General features: G+C 39.2%; 1 protein-coding gene across 1 annotated transcript; it reads right to left on the reverse strand.

The window, feature by feature from the left end:
- Positions 1 to 368: 368 nt before the first annotated feature.
- On the reverse strand, positions 369 to 27,684 carry si:ch73-40a2.1 (tyrosine-protein kinase receptor TYRO3). The gene is made up of 15 exons (XM_050067980.1): positions 27,462 to 27,684; positions 24,042 to 24,103; positions 22,967 to 23,585; positions 19,164 to 19,319; positions 18,561 to 18,893; positions 15,505 to 15,697; positions 13,192 to 13,283; positions 12,414 to 12,527; positions 11,548 to 11,628; positions 11,372 to 11,464; positions 9,642 to 9,763; positions 6,820 to 6,929; positions 6,362 to 6,521; positions 6,100 to 6,236; positions 369 to 2,395 (listed from the first exon to the last, which is right to left on the reverse strand). Exons 1-15 carry the CDS (start codon positions 27,559 to 27,561, stop codon positions 2,059 to 2,061), a joined length of 2,709 nt encoding a protein of 902 aa, XP_049923937.1. The 5' UTR covers positions 27,562 to 27,684; the 3' UTR covers positions 369 to 2,058.

Genomic DNA, 27,684 nt, shown 5'->3' on the forward strand with positions numbered 1-27,684 from the left:
AGATATGTAGAACAGGACGTCTCAAGGTGACTGGAGAAATTTAACTCTAATTGGCAACTGGGTGGTGCTATAACAACAGAAAAATGCTTAATAATGACTAAAATTGACCAATTGCTGTGGCTCCCCCTGTGGCCAAATGTTTTTGGGGGGGGTTCTAATTTTTGGTATGACTAAGTCATGGTATGGTATGCTGTACATAATCACGTAAACTGTCAGTGTGTCATTCTATCAGTCATTCATTCTGTCTGTCCCACGTTTTTCTACTCACTGACGTGGTCAATCTATGTAAAACTGCACATAGGCATTGAGGATTGGCATAGGTAGAAGGTGACAAAGCTACTTTTTCCAAAAATCACACTATTAGTATTCTTTTACAAAGTCACTTTTAATTGAATTGTATGCATTCACCCCACAAGTTACTGCGCACACACGTTGATACATACGTATGTATCCACCACCAGCTGTAGCCGAGCAATCGTACTATCAAATTTACAAAAACTCTGTCTGAATACATTGCTCTTCTTAATGGGTTCAATTGACTATTTAATCTGCAATTTCCTATAACCTGTATCCCAAACACACACCATGTGAAACTGTATGTGGGCAACTGTGCACTCAGTGGGTATGGACTAGTTACTGTGTATTATAAAAATTGGCTTTTTGGTGAGGGAACCAGGGTGATGCTAACTTCCATATGGGCCTACAAGAAACATCATCCCTCTATAACACTCCAAATTAAGGCTAAATTTTGGTAATGGAAAATCAGTTCTATGGGTACCCAAGAGTCTCCCCTTAACTTGAGCAGGCTCTTTCCCAATATAGGATTTGGTCTTTACAATCAATGTACTCCTTCAAACTACTGTAAAGCTGTACATTTATCTTTATAAGGACAACCAGTCTATTTGAAGAACGGTGAATCACCTAACACAGTGGTTCCCAACTAGTCCAGCCACAGGGTCCAGATTTCTCTTTAGTCATTAGCTCAAGGTCCACACAGTTTAGTATATTCAGCATCATACTTGCGTTTGGCCATGTCATCGAGCTAGTTTGCTGTCTCTGTTAAGTAGCTGTCCATTAGTCACTTACGCTACAGCAGGAAACCGCACTTCAAAATAAAAGTTCTGTGCCAGAAAATTTACTGTACTTCAAAATCAAGTGTGTTTATTACAAACTTGACACATTTGTGAGTCATTTGCGGTCCATTCAGAATGGACCAGTAACTCACTTTTGGACCACGACCCACCAATTGGGAACCACCGGCCTAACACGTATAGATACATAAACATTAAAACAGGATTGTTGTGGAACTCAAAATGTTAACTGTACCAGTATTAGTCTATGCACATCAGATAATTAGTAACATTAACTGTATAATAAAAAAACTAACTATATCAGTACGCAATTCCGTACCACCTGTATGAAAAGTTTCAGGGGGCGCCACTGAGGCTATGGTTCCATTCAAATTTCTAGAAGACCGTTTCCTCCAGAAAAAGAAAAAACAAAGTATGACAAAGTAGTAACAGTGGTAGGTCAAAATTATGAAGTAATACATCAAAATTAACATTGTAGTTATTAGATACCAAGTCTTAAATATGCAATAGTAAAAATGTTGACTTTGTGTCAAAATTTTTAGATAAATTTTGAATTATCCTATAACTTTTACTATGTTTTTATCATTATTACTTTACAAAAGGTCAAAATTTTCACTTTGAATCTCATAATTTTAATTTAGTATATTTTTATATATTTCATATTTGACATGCCATATTTGACAGCTATACAATACAGATATACAACAATTTTAAAAAAGTGCAAAAATAAATTTTAGTTTCTGTTGCTCTCTCTATATAAACTTCCATATTTGGTAAGGGGGTACCCAATTATGGTCAGTCAGATGATTAGAGCCTGTTCCATCTCTGGCTGTCCCCTCCCAGCCTGGAAATGTCCCTGAGTGATCTATGCACACATGCAAAATCTGTCTCTCTCAAACTCACAGTTCATGAGAAAGCCACATTGAAACAGAATTCCATTTTGTAACTTATAAAAACACTGTCCTCTTCAGTGATTATCATCTTCCTTATCTGCTGAGCTAGTAATAAACTTTAGGTAGCCATCCTCTACATCCACATCCTCATCCCTGGCTGCAGCAGCACCCACAGGAGATGGCAGGTAGACATTTTCCCATCTTCCCCCAGAATCTGTCTGTGGCTCTTGAGAGGGAGCTGCCGCAGCAGCAGCAGCAGCAACCTCCAGGCCATAGTTGATGTAGCTGGCCTCCTGGCTGGCCTCCAGCACCGGCAGCTCCGACAGAAGACCTTTCAGTGTCTCACCCAGTTCCCTGAAGCAAGGCCTGCGGGTCGGTTCCTTATCCCAGCAGCTATGCATGACTTCATAACTGTGTTTGGGGTGAGATGGAGGAGGGAATCAGCTTTGCGTAAATACATATACTGTACTGTAGATATACAAGAATATTCCCTTTAGCAATGGCTTAAACAAAGTATTGACTAAGTGTGACCCTTCGTTACAGGTTTCATCTATACGTTGAGCGCAGTTCAACTAAACTAATGTTTTCCTGGAATCTGTAAAAAAGGCATGATTTTGTGCCACAGATATGTTATTGTCTTTGACTCTGTTGGGGATCATCAGTAAAATTAAAAACTAAAAAATCTGTTATGTGGGAAGATGCATGAGATAATCAGAAGACATGTCTAATTAATAGATACATAGTAAACAAATTAACACCTTTTTTAAAAGCATGCTGTACGTCCAATAACTGCATTTGAGTCGAGCTCCTGCCCCTCCCGCTTAAACTTCCGCTGTCAGAGCCACCACAGTTACCGAACACAAATTGTGCGCCCTGCGGAGCAGCATCAATGTCTCCCTGACCCACCTTCATGGACAGCCAGGCAACGACAGTGATTGCCCTAAGCCTCAGCATTATTTGTTACTGTTGTGAAATTAAACCACTATTAAAACAACTCAATAAGCCAGTCTAATGTAAGTAATAACCCACCATTGAGCTTAACAACAAATAAACTAGTCTGGCATACAGCCACACTGTCTCCCTCCAACTCTCTGGCAGATTTGGTTTAACAGCTGCCCGTGGTGAGCAGAGACAGGCGCTGAACGGCTTTCTCACTTCCACTTGTCTTTATAAACCAAAACTCAACTTCAGTTATTGTTTATATCCGCTATACCGTGGCTTTGATAATCAATTTAAACAAATCTTACATACGTGTTGGTGCTGCGCTAACAAGTGACAATGCAGAAACACAACATAGGCACTGTAGAGAGCATGCCAAACCAGTAGGCGGAGATATAACCCAATCACACAAAGAATAAGAAGATGCTGGCCAATCAGAAGCTTGAAACAAAGTTATTACAGGAAGACCGGCTGCAATGGTTCATCGTAGCACATTCTGATGTCTTTGTTTTTAAATACAGTTATAGAGTAACTGTACATTTATGTGTGGACACACAAAAAACCTGTTAGCAATGTTAGTGATCAGTTGAAGGATTTCTTGTGTCTTGATGAAATTTTATCCTGTTATCAATCTGGCTTTAGAAAGTCACACAGTACAGCCACTGCAGCTACTAAAGTAGTGAATGATATTTTTATGGCCCTGGAGAGCAAACAACACTGTGCTTCTATTTTTATTGATTTTTCCAAGGCCTTCGATACGGTGGACCATGATGTATTAATGCACAGACTGGCTAATATAGGACTGTCTAATTCTGCTGTTGGTTGGTTGTCTAACTATCTTTCAGGCAGGACTCAATGTGTTAAAATTGATGGTTGCTCCTCTGATACCCTGGCTGTCCACAAGGGGGTGCCACAAGGCTCTATATTAGGTCCCTTGCTGTTTACATTTATATCAATGATTTGTGGAAACGTGTCCAAAATGCAAATTTCCATTTTTATGCAGATGATACTGTTATTTATTGTTTTGGAGGCACTGTGTTGATGGCTGTTGGTTGCTTGCAAGCTGCTTTTAAAGAAATAGAAGCCCAACTCCTGTTTTTGAGACTTGTGCTCAATGCAGGTAAAACTAAAATGATGATCTTTACTAAATCCAGGGACAAAACTAATTGTCGTCCTACTCTATATACATCTCAAGGTACTCTTATTGAGATCGTTTCCACTTTTAAATACCTAGGTATCATCCTTGATGATGTCTTTTAAACCCCATATCGAGAACCTGGCAAAGAAACTAAAGGTGAGATTGGGCTTTTATTTCCGAAATAAATCTTGTTTTTCTTTTGTTTCTAAAAAAAAAAAAAAGGCTTTGTTGCTGCTACTTTTACTCCATTATTAGATTATGGTGATGTACTGTACATGAATGCCTGCTGAATACCATGAATACATGAATACCTCATTGCATATGCTGGATGCCATGTATCATTGTGCCTTAAGATTCATTACCAGCTGTAAATCACTCACCCATCATTGTACTCTGTATTCTAAAGTAGGCTGGCTGTCCTTGTCTGCTCACAGGCTTCTCCACTGGTACACCTTCATCTATAAAGCAATTATTGGACTACTCCCCTCATACCTCTGCACCTACCTCACTTTTACATCAAATCCATCATACAGTTTGCACTCTCTGGACTTTCTATCTGCCTCTGTCCCCAGAAATCGTACTGAGTTTGGGAAGAGGGCATTCGTGTACTCTGCTCCCTCCGCCTGGAACGGTCTTCAAAAATCACTAAAATTGCAGGAACTTATCACCATTAATAATTTTAAAACTCGGCTTATAGGCTTTATAATGGCAAATTTTGGAGTGTGCAAATGTTTTACTGCATAGTATTTTATCATCATCACATAAGTGCTCTTTTAGTGTGTATTGTGGTGCACTGTTTTTCACTGTTTTTGTTTAACATGAACTTTTCCTACTCAGGATCCCCTGATAGCACCTTCTCTGCCCCCATCCAGCCCTCTCCTCCTCCTCCTCCTCCTCCTCCTCCTCCCCCCACCGAACTTTATTTGTAGGGCATAACCACTCCATGGGACTCTGGGCCTTTCTCTCTTTTTCTCATGTCTGTGCTTCTTTTTTTATGTGTGTCTTATTATGTTTTGTTCTCTAATGCTGCCATTTTGGCCAAGCCTTGCTCGTAAAAGAGATCATTTGATCTCAAGCAAATCTGCCTGGTAAAATAAAGGTTAAATAAAGAACAAGCACTCTTTTATAATGTGTAATGTTGTACAACCTTGACATCAACCTTGACTTTTTTAAATAATAATGTAACCTAGTATGTGTAGCATGCAAAACACTTACACCTATGAGTAGCGCACCCCATGTGTGCATGGGTACACGTGTGCTTTTGAGCTCAAGAGATCAACTCCTGTTGATCAAGTGGAGCCAGAAGTGACCATAGTTTGGCGAGAGGGTGGAGCTTGGAGGAGCAAGAGGTGGATCTAACTGAAAAGCTGACAACACTATTGATAGCCTGTCACTGAAAGCAGCCCACCCTTAATTATGCGTAACTTTATGCCTTCATAAAATGTAAATGGGTGGGTTGTATAAAAATTCAACTCCTGTACAGTTGTCATGAACAGGGAAATCAGCTATGGAGACCAAAACCATTTTTTTGCACCAGGCTGTAAACATGTCTATTTCAGCTGTAAAGTTGGGCATTTTAACATGGCAGTCTACGGGGATTGACTCAATTTTGGAGCCAGCCTCATGTGGCCATTCAAGGAACTGCAGTTTTTGGAACTTCCGTGTTGTTGTTTTTTTTCCGTGCTAGCGGTTGCTGCTTGCTACTGATGTGTTTTAAATTGTGATGTTTTAGCAAAATGCGTGTGTTTGAGAAGTACTGAGCATAAATGCCACTATTATACTGCACAAGTTGTGTGAGAGTTTGTAAACAAACTGCAGGTGAAATATTCCGTTATCAGTTTGCTATATATTAGAGGCTTACTGTTGCTTTGGAATGTACACTATTAATATCAATTATTATCAATATCATATATATATATATATATATATATAATATCAATTCATTTCTGTACCCCCAGCTTTCTGTTAATACTGTATTTAAAAAGCTCTCATCAAAATAAAAAATGAGAGATGTCCCTTAACGAGCACAGGAACTCACAGTTTTTGGTCACAATCTTCGGGCGGTTTGAGCCTGTGTCCAGACAGCAGAAGGTCCAGCAGCTCATGGTTGTGAACTCCAGGATAGGGAGTCCTCCCTCGGGACACAATCTCCCACATGGTCACCCCGAAAGACCACTGAGAGGACAGCAACAACAATCAGATGTACAGTAAATATCAAGATGAAAATGACAGTCTGACCTCAAAGCTATTTATAATTTGACTGTCTAAATAAAGTGATGTTCCATGAAGACTGAGCTCACCACGTCACTTTTGGTAGTGTAGACAGACTCAGACAGGCTCTCCATGGCCATCCACTTGATTGGTACGCGGATGGCTACTCTTTGACGATAATAATTGCTGCTGTAGATTTTCTTTGACAGTCCAAAGTCAGCCACACACACCCTGAGATCATCCCCCAGCCTGTGGATTAAAATCAAAAAGCACATTTGCTTAAGTGGCACAGGTAAGGCAATGCTCTCTGGATTCAGATCAAACAACAAAATGAGAGTTCTGGCACACAGTTTTTTATATTTCGTCCCAACACACACTGTCTCCTCTGAGGCCCTCAGTCTGCTTTATTAAGATGTTAAGCAGCTTCCTTCCCAGATACGAGCTGTGGTTGAATACCAATGGCTGAGGACAGAGACACAGTCATATATGAACAAGGAGTCCTTCATTATGAGCTCCCCCTCTCAGTGTCTCCCTCTGATGGACTCACATGCAGTTGCGTGCAGCCAGGTCTCTATGCAGGAACCCCTGTGAGCACAAATAGTCCATCCCTGTTGCAATGTCAATCATGAAGCGCAGGAGACTCTGATGGGGCACAAACTGGGAGAGAGGGAAGAGAAGGGTGTATTCTGTCATTTATCTATTCAATATTTATTTGTGACAGAGATATTAGAATACTGAAGGTTACTGTCAGTGCAACAGGTTGAGCAGACGCAGTTTTATTTTATTTTACAAACCTCACATTGTATAACATTACTTCACGTTGGGGTGTGGCTCCAAAATGAATTAAAATGGCATAGTCCATTTCATTTTACTGTACCCTAAAACTGTCAAAGTCACAGTGGAAAGACAGACAGACAGATGTTAAGGAGAGGTGAACAGTACACACTGCACACTGCTTTAACTATTGGGAAATTGTGTGAATGTGTAAGTGAAACAAAAACGTGTTTGATATTCCAATAGACCAAAGCTGACATACAATGGTGGCAGAAGTACTCAGATCTATTTTTTTTTTTTTAAGTAAAACAGTGTGAGGAATTTTGAGTAGGGTGCAGGACTTTTACTTGGCTGTTACAAGTAAAAGTCCTGCACCCTACTCAAAAGTTACTGAAGTAAAAGTACAAAGGTGTTAAAATATTGTCAGAGTACCAAAGGTAAAAGTACTCAATATGTACACTGAACAAAAATTTCAACACAGTACTCATGTTTTTGCTTCCATCTCCTTCACATGGAGTTGAACAGGTTGTTGATTATGACCTGTGGAATGTTGGCCCACACCTCCTCAATGACAGGAAGTGGAACATGATGTCGTACACACTAATCCAGAGCATCCCAAACATGCTCAGTGGGTGACATGTCTGGTAAGTATGCAGGCCATGGAAGAATTGGAATGTTGTCAGCCTCCAGGAATTGTCTACAGAGCTTTGCAAGAGGAGGCTGCGCATTATCATACTGCAGCAAGAGGTCATCGCGGTGAATGAATGGCATGAGGATGGATCTCTGAATCTCGTCATCATGTCTCTGTGCATTCAAATGCCATCTATAAAATGCACCGATGTGAATTGTCTGTAGCCATACACACAGTCTGCCATCTGCCTGATACAGTGTAAACTAGGATTCATCTGTGAAGAGAACACTTCTCCAAAGTGCCAATGACAATATTAACCACTGCACCATTTTGGAATCTTCAAAGCAGACAAATATATGTAGTGAAGTAAAGGGTGAAGTAAAATCATTCTTCTCTCTTAGATATAGTGAATTAAAGTACGAAGTGGCATAAACTGGAAATGCTTCAGCACAAAAGTAAGATAAAAAATAAATAAATTAAGATGTCAGAATGCAGGAAAAAAAGCATTATACTAGAGCTTGTTAATCAAAATAAAATTTCCAGAGGGTGGATCCCCCCCAGCAACCCCTACAGATGTCCTTTTATCCTTATAACACCCCTGATGTTTTTGGGTGATGGAGGATCCTGTTTAACTAATCTGGAGCTGCAGCAGTGTGATTATTTTACATTATAATGTCCATATGTCGATTTGCCTGTGTTTTATATTATTGATTAGTCTATATTCCTTAACGAAAAAACTGTATTACATTTAATTCGGGGGGTTTTTCCTATCAAATCTTCTTTTTTCCAGTTATAATCGTGTATCTCTATTTAACAAAAGGGAATCAACAAATATTTTTTTGTCATGGTTTTCACTGATACTGCAGGAAGGATATTTGAGCGGACAGCACTGGTGAGTAATGATAAACCAGGACTTGCATCTGAAACACAGACAGAGCAGTTTAAAGCCCCACTAGGGACCCCCACAGGCTACAATATTCATCGCAGCCCATACTGCAAGTACAAAAATCTTACTCAGGGCCACGTCCAGACTGATAACAGCTGCATGAAAAACACTGCTTCTCCAGTCATTTTGATGTGTTGGCAACATGGGTTCCAACACAGATGCTGCAGTCAAAAAAAACAAAGGGTAGTTGAACCTGGCTTAACTTTTGCCAAACACAATTCAACATCATGCATCATGCATGCATATTCCTGATGCAACACTTTGTAATGCAGGCATAAAATTTTACAGTTTACCTTTCAAGAAAGGGGAAAAAAAACACTGTCAGCAAGGGTTACCTAACCCTGTCTGACAGTATCATAAACTGTGGTGCAGTGTTTTGGTGGTGTCTGACCAGCCATGCAGAACTCAATTCCTGGATTCAGCTGTTTTGCTAGTCTTAGAGCTTCATCATTAGTGCTCAAAATAATTAACTGCAACCTGCCTATAATTCTGATTATGAGCTATCGTGTGTGAAAATTTGATATTTTGTCTGGATGGCTTTGGAGCGTCCAAATGAAAAAGGTCATTTTATATAAAAATAAATGTGCTCGGTAAATTTCATGTTTTGATATTTAATGTGGTCAGGTGGAAATGCTTGCCTGGCAGCAGTGCATGAGGAAAAAGTTACTTGGATTCTTCATCGATGAATAGTTATACATGCAAATTCTATAACATCTGGACAGTAGTTACAAATATTGTGTTTGCTACAGTAGCTGTCTGATTGTCTGACCCTTGGTGTTTCTTGCCTTATCAGACCTTATTTTAGCAGTAACTTGAGTACAGTGTCATTATAACCAATAGAAAGGCCAAAGCTACAAAACTAACACCATAGCTGAAATACACAGGAAATATTCTTTATGCTGTTTATCATCAGGGAGCAAACTGTCAAAGTGTCCTTGTGTGTATCCGTCTATGTCAGCATGTGCTGATGTTGCAATAAGCCCCATTTATATACATGTATATGCTGACTGTATCTTACCATAGGGATTTCACCATATCTTGTAGCAATAAGGAAGCGGCGCAGGTCTCCATGTTTCATGTAGGGCAAGATGACCAGAGGAACAGGCAGAGGACAGTCCTGCTCTCTCTGTAGTGTAACCCCTGCAGGACAAACACACACACACACACACACACACACACACACACACACACACACACACACACACACAAACAAATCTTTTACAAAATTGGTGCAGTTGAGAGGAGAAGGCTATACTGAGTCTGTGGGTACCATAAGTAGTGCCGGATCTAGCACATCTGGTTCCCTAAGCAAGCTTCCCCTGGTGCCCCGTCCCCCATTATTATTATTATAATTATTATTATTACCATTATTACAAATTTGGCACCACTCAGAGTGGTGCCTATGTGTATGTACGAAGATCCATCACTGACCATAAGCAACCTTCACATTGCCCCCCATTTAATACTGGCAAAGAATTTTTCAGTTTTTAAATGTTTGATGATTCTTTATAATTTACATGAGGTCATGACCCTAACGTAACTGTCAAGTTGCAAGCGAAGCAGTTCCACAAAACAGCAACCTTGCTGTAAAATGTGCCAATGGCTAATCTAAGAAGTTATTGATTTCCCTACCAAATCACACAACACAATGTTGTTTGAGCATGCACTCTTGGATGTCACATAGAAGCACTTTAATGATCTGACACCCCTATCATCAGGACAACATCATTTATCTGTGCCCTCCAAAAGTGTTACAAATCACTGTTGAAAAAGAAATCAGTTCTATGATGTGACAACACTGTGGGGTTTTTTTATTTTTCCTCGTTAAAGGGTTTTTTTGGGGGAGTTTTTCCTTATCCGCTGCGAGGGTCATAAGGACAGAGGGATGTCGTATGCTGTAAAGCCCTGTGAGGCAAATTGTGATTTGTGATATTGGGCTTTATAAATAAAATTGATTGATTGATTGATTGATTGATTGATTGATTGATTGATTGATTGATTGATTGATTGATTGATTGATTGGTTAAAGGGAGAGTTCACCTTAAATTAAAAAAACATATTTTTCCTCTGACCTGTAGTGCTATTTATCAGTCTAATATGTTTTGTTGTGAGTTGCTGGGTGTTGGCGAATTTGGCCGTAGAGATGTCTGCCTTCTCTCCAAGATATTAGAACCAGATGGCACTCAGCTTGTGGTGCTCAAAGCACCAAAATAATACAACTGAAAAACTCAACAACTTTGTTGTGCACTCAGCAGACTTTGTTGTTTAAGTTTATTTACTTTATTAATCCCCCTGAGGAGAAATTCATTTATGTAAGAACTTTTATCTTTCTACCAAAATAAACATGCCACCTGTATTGCTACGCAGAAGAAAGCATGCATCTACTCCTAGCTCACCTAGCTCCACTGAGCTAGCTAACATTACAGCTCAGCCAAAGCAGGCTCCATTAATGTTTACGAGCACAATCCTTTTGTCCATGAGTAGATGCATGCTTCCTTCTGCACAGTGATACAAATGCCAGCCCAGGCCAAAACTAAATTAAACTGACCAGCATGCAATGGATTCTAGGATGGATTTTTGTCCTTTTCTAAGAACAGTCAGAAAAGGACAAAATCAGGACAGAAATTTGTGACAACAGTCAGAAAAGGACACAGTGGATATGTCTTACACATTTCTCAAGGAACATGTTATAATCCAACAGAAGACAGTGGACAGTTCAGCATCCATGAATTAGGTAGTATATCTTACCGAGTAGTCGGACCACATTTTCATGATCAAAGTTCTTCATGATATCTGCCTCTCTCAGAAACTCATGCAAGTCCTCCTGGTTGTGTATTCCAACTAAACGTGGGACAGAGTTAAAATTACAAAAAGAAGAAGTAACAGAGTAGAATTCTGATAAAGAGGTTGATTTCAGTACACACCTCTCATGGTCTTCACAGCCACCTTGATGTCCACGCCTTCGTCTGGTGTAAAGACCCCTTCATAGACTGAACCAAACTCTCCTGGAGAGCACAATGTAAGGACTGAATCTCACTTTTACTCCCAGGTGAAATATTTTTAAATAATGGAGGTCAGATTTTTTAACTAAGGTTAAATAGTTTAAATTATTTCATTGATGTCTAAAACAGTAGTCTTGCCTCTGATTTCACAAAGATATTCTAAAGCATAGTATTGCAAAAGGAATTAACTCCTGTGGTTAACCTACAGACTCATGAGTTACATCGTCACGTCACAAAAAAATAAGTAGTTCAATCAAGATTTCTGCACCTAGTTCTAGCCTTGATTAACATAACAACTCAAAACCTGACTACATCTTATGCTAGCAGCATGTCACCATTAGGATAGCAATGTCAGACAGTCTTTCTGCCACTTTGGTGCAGAGTGAAGTGTCAAAGTAACATTTGTATGGATTGCCATGAGAATTTCTGATGATTTATGGTCCCCAGAGGATGAATCCTGAAGACCTGGCAATTCCCTGATTTTATCTGTAGTTCAACCAGCAAGTTAAAGTTTTAAACATTCAGTGAAATATTTCTATATCTACTCGACGGATTGTTACAAAATATAATACAGACGTTATGGGTTCCTAGACAATTAATCATAATGACTCTGGTAATTTCCTGACTTTTTGCCACCATGAAGTTTGGCGTGGAATGTCATAATGACTATTGGATAGATTGCCATGAAACTTGATAGAAATAGTCAAGGGTTCATTTGAGGGTTTGCAATCGATGGTCCTGCATTGTGAGGGTAAAACAAGATTAATGTTGATCAGACATGAACTGACCTTTGCCAAGCTCCTTGCCCAGGGTGAGCTGGTTTCTCTCTACCAGGACCTCCTTAAGACTGTCCAACAGCCTGCCACTGAGCCCCTCCAATAACTGGACCACACCCTCCACCACTGAGAAAAAAAAAAGTATTTTAAAAGATTTACTTTCAAATGTCATAAATGAAAAGGTACCTGCATACCCACAAAACAGGCATTATTGGCAACATTTCAACAGAGGCAGGACCTCCTTCAATACTAAAATGAATTAAATTAGATATCCTAAATAGCAAATTAATCTTATCCATAAGTCTGTTTGTGAGTGGTTAAATACAAAAACAAATCTATATAGAAAAGTGAACATGTATATTTGTGTATCCTGTACTGTTAAAATCAGGTTCTTGTTTACATGAGTCAAAATAAAAGAGTATAAAAAAAATTATGTGTAAAAGCAGTAGCACATTGGGATATTTACATACTACAGAAAATGCTGTGTGCAAAAACATCTCAATTTGAATTTGTAATAGAAATACCAAAACATAATTCACATAAACTTCAAAACACGGCAATCATGCCTCTTAATGTTGAAGTGGAAACAGACATTCATTCATTCATTTTCTGAAACTAATTATCCTGTTAGGGGTCTTGGGGGGGCTGGAGCCTATCCAAGGTGACACTGGTCGAAAAGCAGGGTACACCCTGGACAGGTCGCCAGACTATCACAGGGCTGACACATAGAGACAGACAACCATTCACAAAAACAGACAACTTGTCACTATTACTGTTCAGGATCACTTACTGTTGGCTGGCTGGAGTGCAGCCTCCACCTCCTGTGGACGTCGGTAAGAAAATTCAGCGTTCATCGGCAATAGCTCTACTTCCTGGTCAGACCTGTGGGAAAATGATCATTTCAATTAGCTTATCAGAAAATTTGTCTTGAAAGTTTGGTCATCATCACTTCATGTTAACACTGTGTAGGAGGGTTCCCATACAGTACACACAAGAACATATGAAACTACTTTGTCAAGTGTAGAGTCACTGGAAAATAGACCTAAATGTCCTGGAAAAAATGTCTTGCCCTGGGAAAAAAAATAAAAAATATTAATAATAATTTCTTATCTGATGTCCCCACCACAGTTGCCACAATTATCTTGATAATTACTGGAATAAGATCAAAATATCAATATATACTCAACTGTCATGTTTTATTATGTTTTACGTTTGTTATTTTAAAAGCCCTTCTAGGGACAGACATTGGATATTAGCAGTAGCTATAAGTGCTGTGATACACTGCATTGTATAATTGTCATGTAGTTATCAATGCATACTGTATTTATTCCCATCAAATAAACCCTGGGTCTTCAACAGGGAGTCCATGACCCCTAGGAGGTCCTCAAAGTTACTGCAGGGGGCGCCAAGTTATTGTTTGGTAATTTGAAATTTTTTATTTCTTTAAAATTTATAATTTGTCTGAAAATATACACTTAAGATGTTTCCAACATATTTTTATCCAAATAAATTGGCTCATTAAGAAAAATCACATAGTACAGATTGATGATAGGCTAACTGTTACCCTTGTGCAATTAGGTCAGTCAGCTAACACTTAATCACTGTGAGGTACCTGAACCTAACTGTGAGGTGAACTGGATAGCTAACAATTATGTACAGATGGAACATACTGGCCAATTAGCTGTATTATTATTTCAAGTGTACAAATATTCTTGTGAGCCACAATGGATTTCGTAACTCTTTGAGCAATAGATTCTAAAATACCATACACCTCAGAAGAAGCATAATGTATGAATTTATGAATTTAACAATAATTATTATTCTAATAGTTTAGTATCATATGCACCATAGAAGGCAGGTTTATATGGAATCGCCACCTGGAAAACTACGCAGATTTTCTGCAGATTTTAGGAATATAGATGCTACTTGTAAAACTCAGAATGTTGATTGATTTTAGAAGCAATCCCTGACGGGTCAAGAGATAAGAGAAAGGCTTACTTTCTGCATATTCTTTCATTGGTGGCAAAAAACAGATAACTCTGTCTCGGCTGAAATCACTGCCTCCCACCCTCCCTCAATGGCAATGAAAGTGAAAACGCAAAAGCAAAACGCCATGTAAAGATAGACAGGCTCTTGATTCTATAGGCTCCTGTGATTACATATTTTAGATTATCAAAGTGATAAGGTGCTGTATTGATTTAATTGTGAATGTGGCCAAAACTGATAAACTTATGTTAATGTAGATTTATTTTATCTTATTTTATTATTTGGCAATACTAATTAATTTAAGTTTTTTTTTTCTCTCCTTTTTTTGAGACTCTTAATGCGGATGTACGTGTTGCCATGCTTTGTAATGTATGCAATGTATAATTCAAATTTGAATAAACATTTTACTCAGAAAAGGTTTCTACTATACATATAGTAGGGGGGCCATGTTCCATCTCTTTTTCAGCTAAGAGGTCCTTTGCCTGAAAAACCTTAAGGACCCTGGAAATAAATATTAAATAAACGACATGAAATTATGTAGCACCTTGCATTGTTGTCTGCCACACTATCTTTTTTCATGCTAGTCTTTGGGGGGACCAATGTCAGACATTTCAACTCTTCACAAAATCCTCCCAAATCCTCCAAGAACTAGTAGTTCCAGCCTAGTCTGTCAAGCATAAACTGATGAAGCCTCTTGGATAAGAGGTGAAACGTCTTCTAAGTCAAAACTAAGTCCAGTTGCATTCAATTCAATTGCCTTGAGATAACTATGACCTGGATAAATGAGAATATCCACAGGCATCTAAGCTCAGAGGTTTTCTTCATGGGATATTATATATTTGCACTCACTCCATTTGTGATTCGGCACAAAACCAACTCCTCACATTTATCTTAAAAGCGCTCAGTCATGGTTGGTTTGCTTTCTACTCGCTGTGTGTGCACATATCTCACAATGACAGTGCTCAGAAATTCATCTTTAAAAAAATATGTTACTATGGATACAGTATGCTCTGTAATAATTTTGATTATTGCCCCATCTTTACCACACTCAACCTCTCAGCTCAACAGTGACTTTAAAGTAGTTTACCAAAGACACAGAAGTGGAAGGTTTCTTCACCTGAGTTTAGTGTAGTTGCTGCGCAGGACACACAGACCAATGGGGATTAGAGCCATGAGCAGCAGGATGCCGAATAAAATACCAACTGTCAGCCATACAGAGAAGCGACTCTGGTGCTGAGGAGCTGGTGGTATTTCATGCTTTGAGATGTTGAAGGGTGGGGTCACAGTGATCACCACAGGTGGAACTTTCCCTGCAAGAAAGCACAAGTGTTTCCTGTGGCTCAGAAATAAACAGTACTTTTGACATTGTGTTAGCTTCAAAGATACACTTTATGATTTTGTTTTAGTACCCTGTGAGGCTTTAAAGCAAGCCTATGTACCTATAGCTTAACAGCACCCAAAGTGGCCACTAGTGGCAGCAACAGGACAGTGTTCAAATATAGTGTAACAGTAAAGTAGTAAAGGCGAGTTAAAAGTCCCACAGGCACAAGTAAAAACTAAGTAAATGCAGGTGGGCAGCAGGTGAGAACAAAAATAATCATAAGTACCGGTGGTCATGAAGAGGCTCAGCAGCTCCTGCCTATTCTGACAACTGTATCACGCAGCAACTCCAAAAAATATGCTGAAGACATTCAACAAAACATTATTCCAGAGCTGAGGGTGCAGCTGACTGATAACAACAGGGCAGTTACTTTAGATATTTGGAAAGATTACCACAAAATTGGTTATCTTTATGTCACTTTGCACTACATCAGCAACAAGTGGGACCCATAGACTGTATGTAAAGATGAACGATAAGACAGCCCCCCAAAAGTGAAGCTGAAACATCTCGATTACCCCCTAGTGGCTGGCTGCAGTATAGGTCGTAAACTCTGCCCCCTCCATGTTAGACACAGAGGGGGCATTGGACATGGGGCAAGCTAAAACCTTAAAGTACAAATCAAATAAATTTTTCCCAAGGATGGTTTCTGTCATTTAAGGTAGTTTTTATCACCCTGCTGAATGTTCAAGTCTCATTTTTTCTGGTAAGTTTGGTTTTAATTAGTTATTTAATGCTATAAAACAGATTTTTACAACATGGTTGACAACTGTGTGAGCCAATCTGTGGGCTCCCATTCAACGGCACTGCTCGCAATTGGTCAGACAGGTGTATGGGTGCAAAACTCGATAACATGGAGATTGCTCCTGCACAGACTCTGGCTCCAAGTGACGTCACCAAAGCAAGATGGCAGCACCCATATCTGGGATATTTTAGCTTCACTTCTATACAGTGGGGGTAAGTGGAGACGCTTCGTCCATCTTCATATACAGTCTGTGCTGGGAACTGAGTGAGTGAGTGCTTTGCACATCTGACAGAGCAATAAATTATGCAAAACTGTATGTCAGATCAAGGGTTGAGTCATGGGACTTATATTAACGGGTCCTGGCGGGTCCGGCTGTTGCTTGAGGATAATTACAGATAACAGGTTGGTTGCGGTACACAGCTTTGCAGGCGCCGATTTGCAAACCTGGGCAAGTGACATACTCTGATAGCGTTTACAACTGATAATAGCAACAGCATCATCACAAAAGTCCAAATCTGGTTTCTCCCCAGGTTAACACTGTTAGCTCTGTCAGCACTGTTGCTGTTGTTTGGCTGTTAGCACTGTTAGTTGCTAGCCACTGGCTCAGCAACCTCTATTTTAAAAGCTGTGTGCAGTAGGGCCGTAACGGTACATGTATTTGTGTCGAACCGTTCGGTACGCGACTTTCGGTTCGGTACGACCCTGTATTGAATTATTGGGCGCAGGATATTATTTTATTTTATTTTGTTTTATTTTAATTCCGTTTTGCGAGCCGAACCATTTAAAATATCTAGTTCCCCGACGGACATAATTGAGTGACGGACCGAGTCCAACCGTAAATCTCCGCTTTCACTTTGTGCAGCACATTCTCGCATTTTGACAACATGGCAAGTGAGCCTGACGAACCTGAAGACCCACCCGCAAACCTTAAGTCCTCCGTTTGGGAACACTTTGGTTTCAGGGTAAAATACGAAGATGGAAATAAACAAGTTGACAAGACAAAAGCAGTGTGCCGACACTGCAGAACAGCGGTCGGGTATGTACTTGGAAACACGTCTAACATGCTAACGCATCTAAAGCGACACCACCCGAGTTTGAACGTTAACCGGCACGACTAGAAAAAGCAATCTGGTGCAAACTACGATATCGTCGTCGTTTAAAAAGAAAGAGCGTTTCCCTGACCATCGCGCTAAAGAAATAACCAACGCCATTGGAGTTGAGTAAAATTGTTTAAGCTGCACTTTAGATATAAGCATGTTTTGTTTACTGCACTTTAACAAAGTGGGAAAGCTAAGTAAGTTCCTAGTAAAACTGAATCTGAGCAGGCTTTAAAGCTGACCAGCTGCACTATACTTTTTATTTTAATTGAGTAAAACTGTTAAAGCAGAAATGTATATTTATATTTTTCATTCAAAAAATGTGTTAAAAAAACAGCAGGATTTTATTTTTCACTTTTATATTTCTATTTTCATTCAAACAATGTGAAAAAGCAGGATTTTATATATATTTGTTTCATTCACAAATTGTGTAAAAAGAGTTAACTGCTGTGGTGGTATGTTTTAATAAAGTTACCAATAAGTAAATGATATTTAATAGTTGTCTATTTTTTTCATTACTGTACCAAAAAAAAACGAACCGTGACTTGTGTACCGAGGTACGTACCGAACCGAGATTTTTGTGTACCGTTACACCCCTAGTGTGCAGACAATACCGGCTCAGACTCTGAATCATAGGTATACTCTGGATGTTGTATACAGATCCTTTAGATAAACAAGCTAGCTCCTTCACAGTAGGAAATTTAAAGTAGGGGAGAAGGTTGGGAACTGTAACCAGAATTGAATCCTCAATGCCCTGCGCAAATTTGCATTTCCTAGAATAGCGAAGACATGACCTGCCTGGCTCTCCCTCTAATTGGCTTATACTCATTGCCTTTACTGGTTGGATTAGTTAGCTTTAGGCAAGACGTTTAAGATTGGTTAGGGTTAGGGTAAGCCAGTCAGAGGCACTCAACAATCGATAATATTGACATAATCTAAGAGGGCTTACATACATCTGTGTATAGTAACAGTGGCAGTGGATGAAGGTGGCGCCCCCTGCAGTGTGGATATATCATTCCAGGCTTGCACTGACAGTCTGTAGTCACACTGTGGATTCACTTCTGTGATGCTGACTGATGTGTTGGTCAGCTTCACTGAGTCTGGCAGGAAAACCACATTGTCCCCACATGCCTCCCAGTGAATGCCGTCCTCTGCCTTCTTCTCACACTTGACGCGATACATCATTTCCTGTCTGCCTCCCCAGTCATGAGGAGGATCCCACGTCAGTATGAGCATAGAGTCATTATGATGATGGGCTGTTAGATTCACAGGAGCAGAGGGCGGCTCTGTGGAGAACAAGACAGTACAGTACAGTAAAAGGTAGGAAACCAGTAGCATCACATTATACAATAAATACATAATCAAACTGCATCATATCCATGATGGATGGATGGATGGATGGATGGATGGATGTCTTTTCTGATATTACCACTGGGGGGGCACTAAAACTGACAATTTTCAAATTCACATACAGACTTTAATGTCTAATCCCATAAATTAGTTAATAATAGGATGACACCTGCATATTTCCAATAAGCCCACTGAGTGTTTCTTACTGGTGCAGCCAAGGTCATCAGGGTCGGTTGGCAGGCGGCTGAAACCTTGTAGACAGTCGCACCTCTGTGATCCCTCCCCATGTGTCCTGGTATTTGATGGGCACAGCTGGCATCCTCCACTCTCATTGGCTGGTTTGTAGTAGCCCATCCTACATGCTGGAGAAATAGAAATAGTGACTGTCTCTTTTCTACTCTCTTGGTGGAAGAGTATAGTATGGTCCGAGGAAGAACCCATTAAATTTTGGAACAGATCTGAACTTCAGGGAAGATATATAAATTATTTTCCACTTTTGTTAACATAGTGATGATGAAGATTTGGCCTGGGTGGAATAAATGCAATACAACTTAGAATCCAGTAGAGTCAAGCTTGTAAAAAACCTCACACTTTTTAAGTACAGTAAATTTCCAGCACAGAGCTTTTATTTTGAAGTGCCATTTCCTGCTATAGAGTGAGTAGCTAACAGACAGCTTTTTGACAGAGACAAGCAAAAGTATGACACTGCATGTATTAAACTGTGGGATATCGAACTCATGACTAAGGAGAAATCTAGACCCCGAGATTTGACCAGTTGGAAATCACTGTCATAGATGACTGGAATATTGGCCTTGGTAGACGTCTGTGCTTTCCGAGCGTCCTTCTAGTTTATCATATTTTCTCAGTTGTGAGATACAGCGTTTTGATGGAAAATTGTTTGGTTTTACTCTTTGTTCCAGAGTCTGGTAGAGTTGTTCCATTTTTTGTCCAACACTTTGATCCGGACTTAAATGTCTTGAGAACTACTAATCAGATGGCAATGACTTTAATGTTCATATTTATGGTCCCCAGAAGATGAATACTAATGTTCCTCTTGTGCTAGAATCAGGCAGGTTTGTTTACTATTGAGGCAAAGCAAGCAACTACTTTTCATGAGCAGTGGGGCGGCATAGCTATAAACACAATCACAAATCACAAAATTAGGTTGAGGGATGTAACATATGCCAACTTAGAATCAATTTTGGTGTTGATCCAACTCAGGGGGCATGTCCACGGGCCACCCACATGTGGCCGCCCATTCACTTCCATTCATTTTTTGGATGAGGATTACGAGAAAACTGTCCAACCAATTTTATCAGTGGGTATCAGTACTCAGAACTGATACAATCTATGGTGTGGTTTATTTGGTGGTTGAAGCTGGTAGTTCAGCATGCCGAGATACCAATAAAACGTCTGAAAATTTGGCTATACTACACACTGCTGCATTCACATGATGGGTATTGAATGAAGTATAGAAAAAGGTATCAAATGAAGCACTCTGTATCACTTTAAGGGTACTGGCATTGGTACTTGTATCGTAATTTTTTATATAATACTCAGCCCTAGGACTATATGAATGGCGTGTGGCCCCATCTCATAAAGGGCCCTGTGCCAAAATGTACATTCACGATCATTCTTGTATATTACAGTGTATATTGTGCTCACATGTTGATTTTTTTTCCTAAATTAAGCCATACAGAAAACCCATGGGCAGGTTCAGGTCAAAGAAGCAAGATATTATAGCTGGGGGTTAATGAGCACAAAAAAATTGCACTCAGGATATCTAATAATCAGCTTATTGACATTTTTTGAGCATAGTCATGATTCCAAAGAGATTTGAAATAGCCCTTATGTTCAGCCTAACTTGAAGTACAGTCCTAAATATAGTAAACTGTCAGTATGGTGTTGGGTCCATTAATGCTCCTGCCTGCTTGGCTCCAGCAGAGTCTTGTTTTTAGATAGAGAGAACATTAAATTGAGAATTATTATTATCTGCTGAGCAATGCACAGGAAATATGTCAAATTTAGAAGGAAAACGATTATGGTGAAGAGGATGTGAAAGTCATCCATTAAGCCTATCCAAGAGGGTTGGTTTTTGGTTTTTTCCTTGGCCAAAATGTGAAAAACCTATATTGTGAAATGTTTGCGTCAGCAGCACATGACTTGTTTCTTGTTTAGCTGCCTGCTACTGGACAAAAATAAAATGCTGTCATGGTGACATCTGTTGGCGTTCATCCAGAAACCAGATTGTTATTTGTTGCACATTGACACAAAATATTCCAGGACAATTCATTGTGTTTCTCACTGTTGTTTTGTTAATACACCCTGTCTCCTTCAATGTTTGTAAGCATAGAGGAAGAGCTTACGCCACATGTTACAGGCTAACTTCACTGTGTTGGGAATTATAATTAAATATATATATATCAATTATTTATTTACTTTATGTAATCTAGAATGTTTTTTCAACAACACTGATGCTAGGCTAACTGTTACCTATGAATGAATCTTCCCGTGATCATGTAAGCTAGCTAACCTACGCTAAATCAACATGCCTTCCAAATGTTGGATTTACATTAAAACATGATTTAAAAATGTATGAATCTGTCAATAATTATTATTTTAATAGGTTAGTATTGTATTCACCACAAAAAGATGTGTTTATACATGGCACTTTAGGGCTGCCCTATATGTTATCTATCCATCCATCCATTTTCTAACCGCTTATCCTCTTGGGGGTCGCGTGGGGGCTGGAGCCTATCCCAGCTGACACCGGGACGTTGGGCAGACAACCATTCAAGCCCACGCTGACACAGGGTGAACATGCAAGCTCCGTACATGGGCTCCCACACCCGGGATTGAACCAGGAACCCACCACACCACCGTGCCGCCCCCCTACATGTTATTGTAGGCCCAATTTAATATGCAAGTAAATTTTATACAATATATGCAGTTAGGGGTCCTTGCTCCATCTTTCTTCTCCTTTAGCTAAGGGGTCCCTATAGCCTGAAAAACGTTAAATACCCCTGGTCTATACTAAAGAAAAAAAGTCACCATACGTTTTTTTGACATAAATAACAATTACAAGTTGTTAGGAACCTAAAACTTTAGCATTTAAAGTAAAAGCCAATTTTCCTTCTAACTCTCTTATTAGATTTGTCAGTTTGAAGTTCAATTTGTTTAACTATCAGAACTTAAAATCATGCATTCAGCTGACCTAATGTCCAATTGATATGTTTTTAAGTTCTCAAATTTATTTAGCAACATTGGCAGCTTATTGTATTGTTTTGTTGTTGTTTTGTTGTTTTGTTCTCCAAATAAATCTTCTTTTCTCCTAAGCTTATGGTTGCTGGCAGTACAGTAGTAAATGAATCTGCATTTGTATAGCACCTTTCTAGTCATCCAACCACCCACAGCGCTTTTTACACTACGAGTCACATTCACCCATTCACACACACATTCATACACTGGTGGCCGAGGCTACCATACAAGGTGCCACCTGCTACTCAGTTTTTAACACACTCACACTCACTCCCGCACTCATCTGGAGCAATTTGGGGTTCAGTATCTTGCTCAAGGACACTTCCACTGATCTTCCCATTGGTGGATGACCTGCTCTACCTCTGGGCCACAGTGCTTTCATGAAAGGTAAAACTCGACACAATAAATCTTCAAATAACTTGAGTTACTGTAACTTAGAGTAAATAAATATTGAGAGTTGTGGTGGCATAAAATAATATCTAACATTACTGAAGTTAGTTGCAATGACACTTTTTCTTTTTTAAAGTATAGACTGAACCACAGTGTTTATTCACAATAACTTGTGAGTAGAAAACTCTTGTGTCGTGTACATACAAGGAAATGGCACTGAGCATAAGTTGCCTTAATTGGTTAGTTTTTAGCCACCTAAACTGTCAATTCAGGTTTTTCTCTCATATACACGTATATCATCATCAGTTATCATATATATCATATATATATATATATATTAACTGAAAAATCTTGTCCATACCTTCACAGGTTTCATCCACAACTTGACGTCCAGGTTCACAGGTACATCCCCCCTGCAGTGGACTCCATACTCCATCTACAGTACATTCCCTAATAGGTGGAAAAACCTCCACAGCTCCCTTCACACAGGCACCCGTCAGGGGACCTGACAGGGCCCCTGTCCCATTAAATGAGGTAAGGTGAGACACAATGTCAGGGCACTTCCTGTAGTACAGTCTGATGGATGCTATCAGCACACATGTTCCTGAGTAGGAGAAGGCGAGCTGAAAGCCTCTGCGGCTGACAGAGCCGAGGCTCAGAGCCAGGCTGCGGTTCAGGTGGCGGGATATTTGGTCTGGAGGGACTATGACAGGGAACGGACTTGAGGTCTGAAGGTCCAGCACGTTCCAGCCATATTGAAATCTTGGGACTGGTATGTCTGAGTCAAAAAGATGGACTTGTAATGGGCCGAGCTGACCAGATGGCTCCTCTTCTTGGGCAAACGAAATATCCATCAGGAGATGGTGGGCATCTTTCCGTTCCATCCGCTTGCTCAAAATAGTTCTCGTCGCGATTTTTCCACAAGCTTGGAGCACAGGCACTGGACTCTGTGTGCCCACTTTGAGCTGAATTTCACTCCACTGTGATGACAGGAAAGATGCAAGAGAACATCAGTGAAAAGCTGCAGGGCAGAACTACAGGTACCCTCAGAAACCTTGATGAGACCTCTGTACAAGACTAAACCCTAAGATACCAGTGGAATTACAGGGTAAATACATGATATGATAATTAAACTGCATATCAGCCAGTCATGTTGTCTGTGTCCATCAAACAGTATGACTGATTATTCATGTACTGATGTTTCATAACGTCATGTACCACATTAAAATTACTCTAATACGGAGTCAATAAACTAACACGTTAATAGAGTTAGCAATTACCAGTTAGGTCAAACTGTTGTAAAATCATTATTCAGCGATTCATTGACTATTTTTAGTGTACATCAATGAAACTATAAAAGATATGGTGATATAGTTTCCTTGGTGTACACTAATCAAGCCTGAAATAAAAACATATTACGTAAGAACCAAACTTACTTGTCTGGGTGGGTCAGATTTCCATTCCAGTTTGGTCTGTTTATCAGAATGGAAAATCTCCACTAAACAAAGAAAAAGAAAGTTAACGTTGGTGAATCATGGTGGATTTAGGATTTGCACCACATTGAATCATACATAATGAGGCTTCTCTTGATTCATTAAATAAATTCCACAATTTCCCAATTGTTTTCAGCATGTCTTTATCAGGGTGTTGTCTGCTTCCTCTTTCTAGATATAAAACTCTTCTGGTAGGTCAGGAGATCTGTATGGAAGCCCCGAGAGGCAAGTGAGAAAGACTGAAGTCTGGTGATCCATTTGATCTAAACTGTTTTCTATCCTGTGTTCATGACTTAAGGACACTGGTGAGGAAAAAAAGGTTTTGTTTGGAGATTCTGCCTAAACTGATTAAATGTTTCATCTGTGAAAATGGTGGGAACAAGTTTTGCCAGGACAACACCCAAGATTAGAGTCATCAATTCATTATCAAATGTACTGTATAGTGCCAAATGTCTCCCCTTCTGTTCCTGAGATATGACACTGAATAATGGCCAGAAAAGTGTTTATGCAGAACATTATGATGTCTCAGTGAAGTTGACCATTGACCTTTTGGATATAAAATGTTAAAACTTCATCATTGTATTGTGAAAACTGTCATAATTAGCATGAATCCTTGAGTTACGCAAACATTTTGGAAGGTCACAGTTACTTTGAGTTTCGACCACCAAATTCTGATCTGTTCATTGTTGAGCCCAAGTGGATGTTTGTGCCAAATTTTAGGAAACCCCCTCAAGGCCTCCTTGAGATATTGCATCCATGAGAATGAGATGGATGCAGCTCACAGTGACCTTGACCTCTGACCACCAAATTCTAATCAGGTCACTATTGATTCCAAGTAGATGTTTGTGCCAAATTTGAAAAAATTCCCTCAAGCTGTTCTTGAGATATTGCATTCACAACAATGCCTCTGGCCACGGTTATTGCCGGTGCGAAGGCAAAAAAGTTTTGGCAGGCAATGTTGTTTATTTATTTATTCATTTATTTTCAGTAGTGTTTGTTATTGTCATAATTATTTTGGATACAAGAGGCTGAGGTGCACCAGTACTCCATTTTCTAAGTAAGACTAAGCGCATTCATGTTTTCCTCCAGATGAGTTTTAATTTCACCACACACTATAAACACAAGGCACATAGCCAAAACAAAGACATGATAGTACTTGCAAACATACAGTTTAACAAATAATATATTTAAAGGTAGGATCTGGAGGATTTTCAAACGAAACAAAATATAGACATATACAAATGAAATCCTGCTTAATCATCACCTATGGGCTTCTACTCATGTGTGGTGGTGACTCTGTTTGCAGAGCTCCTGCCCTTTAACTGTATTTTGATGTTTTTGTGAGCTCGGACTGCTTCTGGGCGGAGATTTCCCCAGCCAATGAGAGAGCGCAGGTGCCGTGCCCGAGCGTGTCCAAGCGTGCACCAGCGTGAGCCTTGCCTGAACCTTCTGTGAAGCCTTCTTCCGTACCTCCGGGCTCCTTACACCCGGGAGAGTTGAGCCTGATAGGAGGGGCCGAATTTGAATGTGTGTTTACAAACAGCAACTGGAAAATCCTCCAGACCCTACCTTTAAGGAACTTAGTGAGATTATCCTGGCACAACTAATTTGTCACCTGTTCTTAAGTGATAAACACAGAAAATAAACAATTTCGATCAGCCTTAGAAAATGGATCACCAGAAGTTCTTTTGTTCTCTTTTGCCTCTCAGGGCTTCCACAGATTTAATTTGCTCTCACAAAATGAAAAAAAAAATCACTTACAGAGATGTGGAATTAGATTTAAAATTCAAACTATAATAATATATATAAATATTTTTTATGGTTGGTTGTAATGTTGCATGGCTTGTATTTATAACGTTTTTTAACCAACTGATTTGTTCAGACTATGGTTTGTAAAAAAAACAAACAAACAGTTATAGTAATTTACATTTCTCTTTTAAAGTCACATGACTACCTGATGGATTGTATACAAAGTAAACAAAAACAACCTCAGATACCAGTAGGCAAAAACCTTCAGGGAGGAGTTATGTGATTTGGAGTCAGTTGTATTTTACAGTTTTTACTAGCCATATGATTAGCTCTGCAGCTAAATAAAAACCTCTCTGAACTCAATATGCATGCTATTTCTACTTTAAGCAGCCAGAGTCGAGGACGAGCTAGCCGCTAGCTTCATTCACAATAATTTGATTTGTTTCATATTATATGATTTAGGGCAATACATTGTTATTAACTCTGAATATCTTTTGCATTCTCTCATAAAGTTTTTTTTAATGTACGGCAATACTTTTGCAGGTTTTTTTGCAATTCTTTTTAAATATATACAAAAATATTTAGATTTTTACGAAATACTTTTATTCTCTCGCAATAGTTTTACATTCACTCAAGATATTTCTAAATGTACCCATATTTCTGCATTTTCTTGAAATCATTTTAGCATTCTCTCATGATAGTTTAGACCGGAAAATAATTTTTGCATCCTCTTGAAAAAGCCATGGCATTTTCCTGACAGCTGTAAACATGATGCTCACTGGGGTTGAACCACAGATGGTAGATTAGATATTAAAACATGCTGGCAAGTAACTGTGTGCTTGCGTACTTTACTTGAGGGAAATGTTGAATGTTTTACTCCACTACATTTATCTATCAGCCGAAGAAAGTTTTTACAGATTAACATTTTACACACAAAACAGATGATTGGTGTTCAGATGCCGATGCAGTGTTATAGATTAACTGACTCAACAGTATAAAGTAGATAAAATTAGCTCTACCTCAACCAGCTACAGCATTCAAATGCTGCTTACACAGTAATGCATCAATAGTAATAAGCCAACAAAGTTTGAAACAGTCGATATATTGTGCTTGTAATACTTACTTTGTAATTCAACTTTTTACACTGTGTTATTGCTTCTTAACTTACTTACAGCATCTGAATACTACCTCCCTGCATGCCTTTTGGATAAAATAAATTCACTCTCTTAATATAATATTCAATATCATACTTGAAAAAGCTGTAGCAGTGTGGACTTTTTTTCAAAACTTAGTCTGAAGGGATTTTATTCCTATGAACTAATTCAGGATACAGCAGCTATCTGTGGTTTATACTGTGAGTGGCGAGACAACAGTTAAAAGATGAGCATATATTTAATCTCTTATACACAGTACTTTTTATCGCTTCCAGAGGAGAAAAAAAACAACTCTCATTTCCTGAAACACTCCCTGACAATCCTCTCAAAGTCCACTGGAATGTGCCTCAGACTTTAGATATATGATAACACCATCACATAAGTATGTTAAAGTTATATATATTAATTGTAAAAAAGATTTTTTTTGTGTGTCCTGAGTGTAGAACACCTGAACACTTACCCTCCTCTGTTTGATATTGAATGTCACAGCCAGCTTCCCACATCCACAGTAAGATTAAAGTAGGCCAGACACACCACAGGATAGTGTTACACACAGCCATGTTTTCAGCTCGTCAGAGGGGTGTATCATAATCCACCGCTGCCCGTTCTTCCATCCAGCCTGTCAGTGTGTTCCTCAGAGGCTCAGTAAAATGACTGATGTCTGTGTTTACATCCACTTATGA

Source organism: Epinephelus moara, chromosome 17 (assembly GCF_006386435.1).
Source record: "Epinephelus moara isolate mb chromosome 17, YSFRI_EMoa_1.0, whole genome shotgun sequence".
In the NCBI taxonomy this organism is placed as follows: domain Eukaryota; kingdom Metazoa; phylum Chordata; class Actinopteri; order Perciformes; family Serranidae; genus Epinephelus; species Epinephelus moara.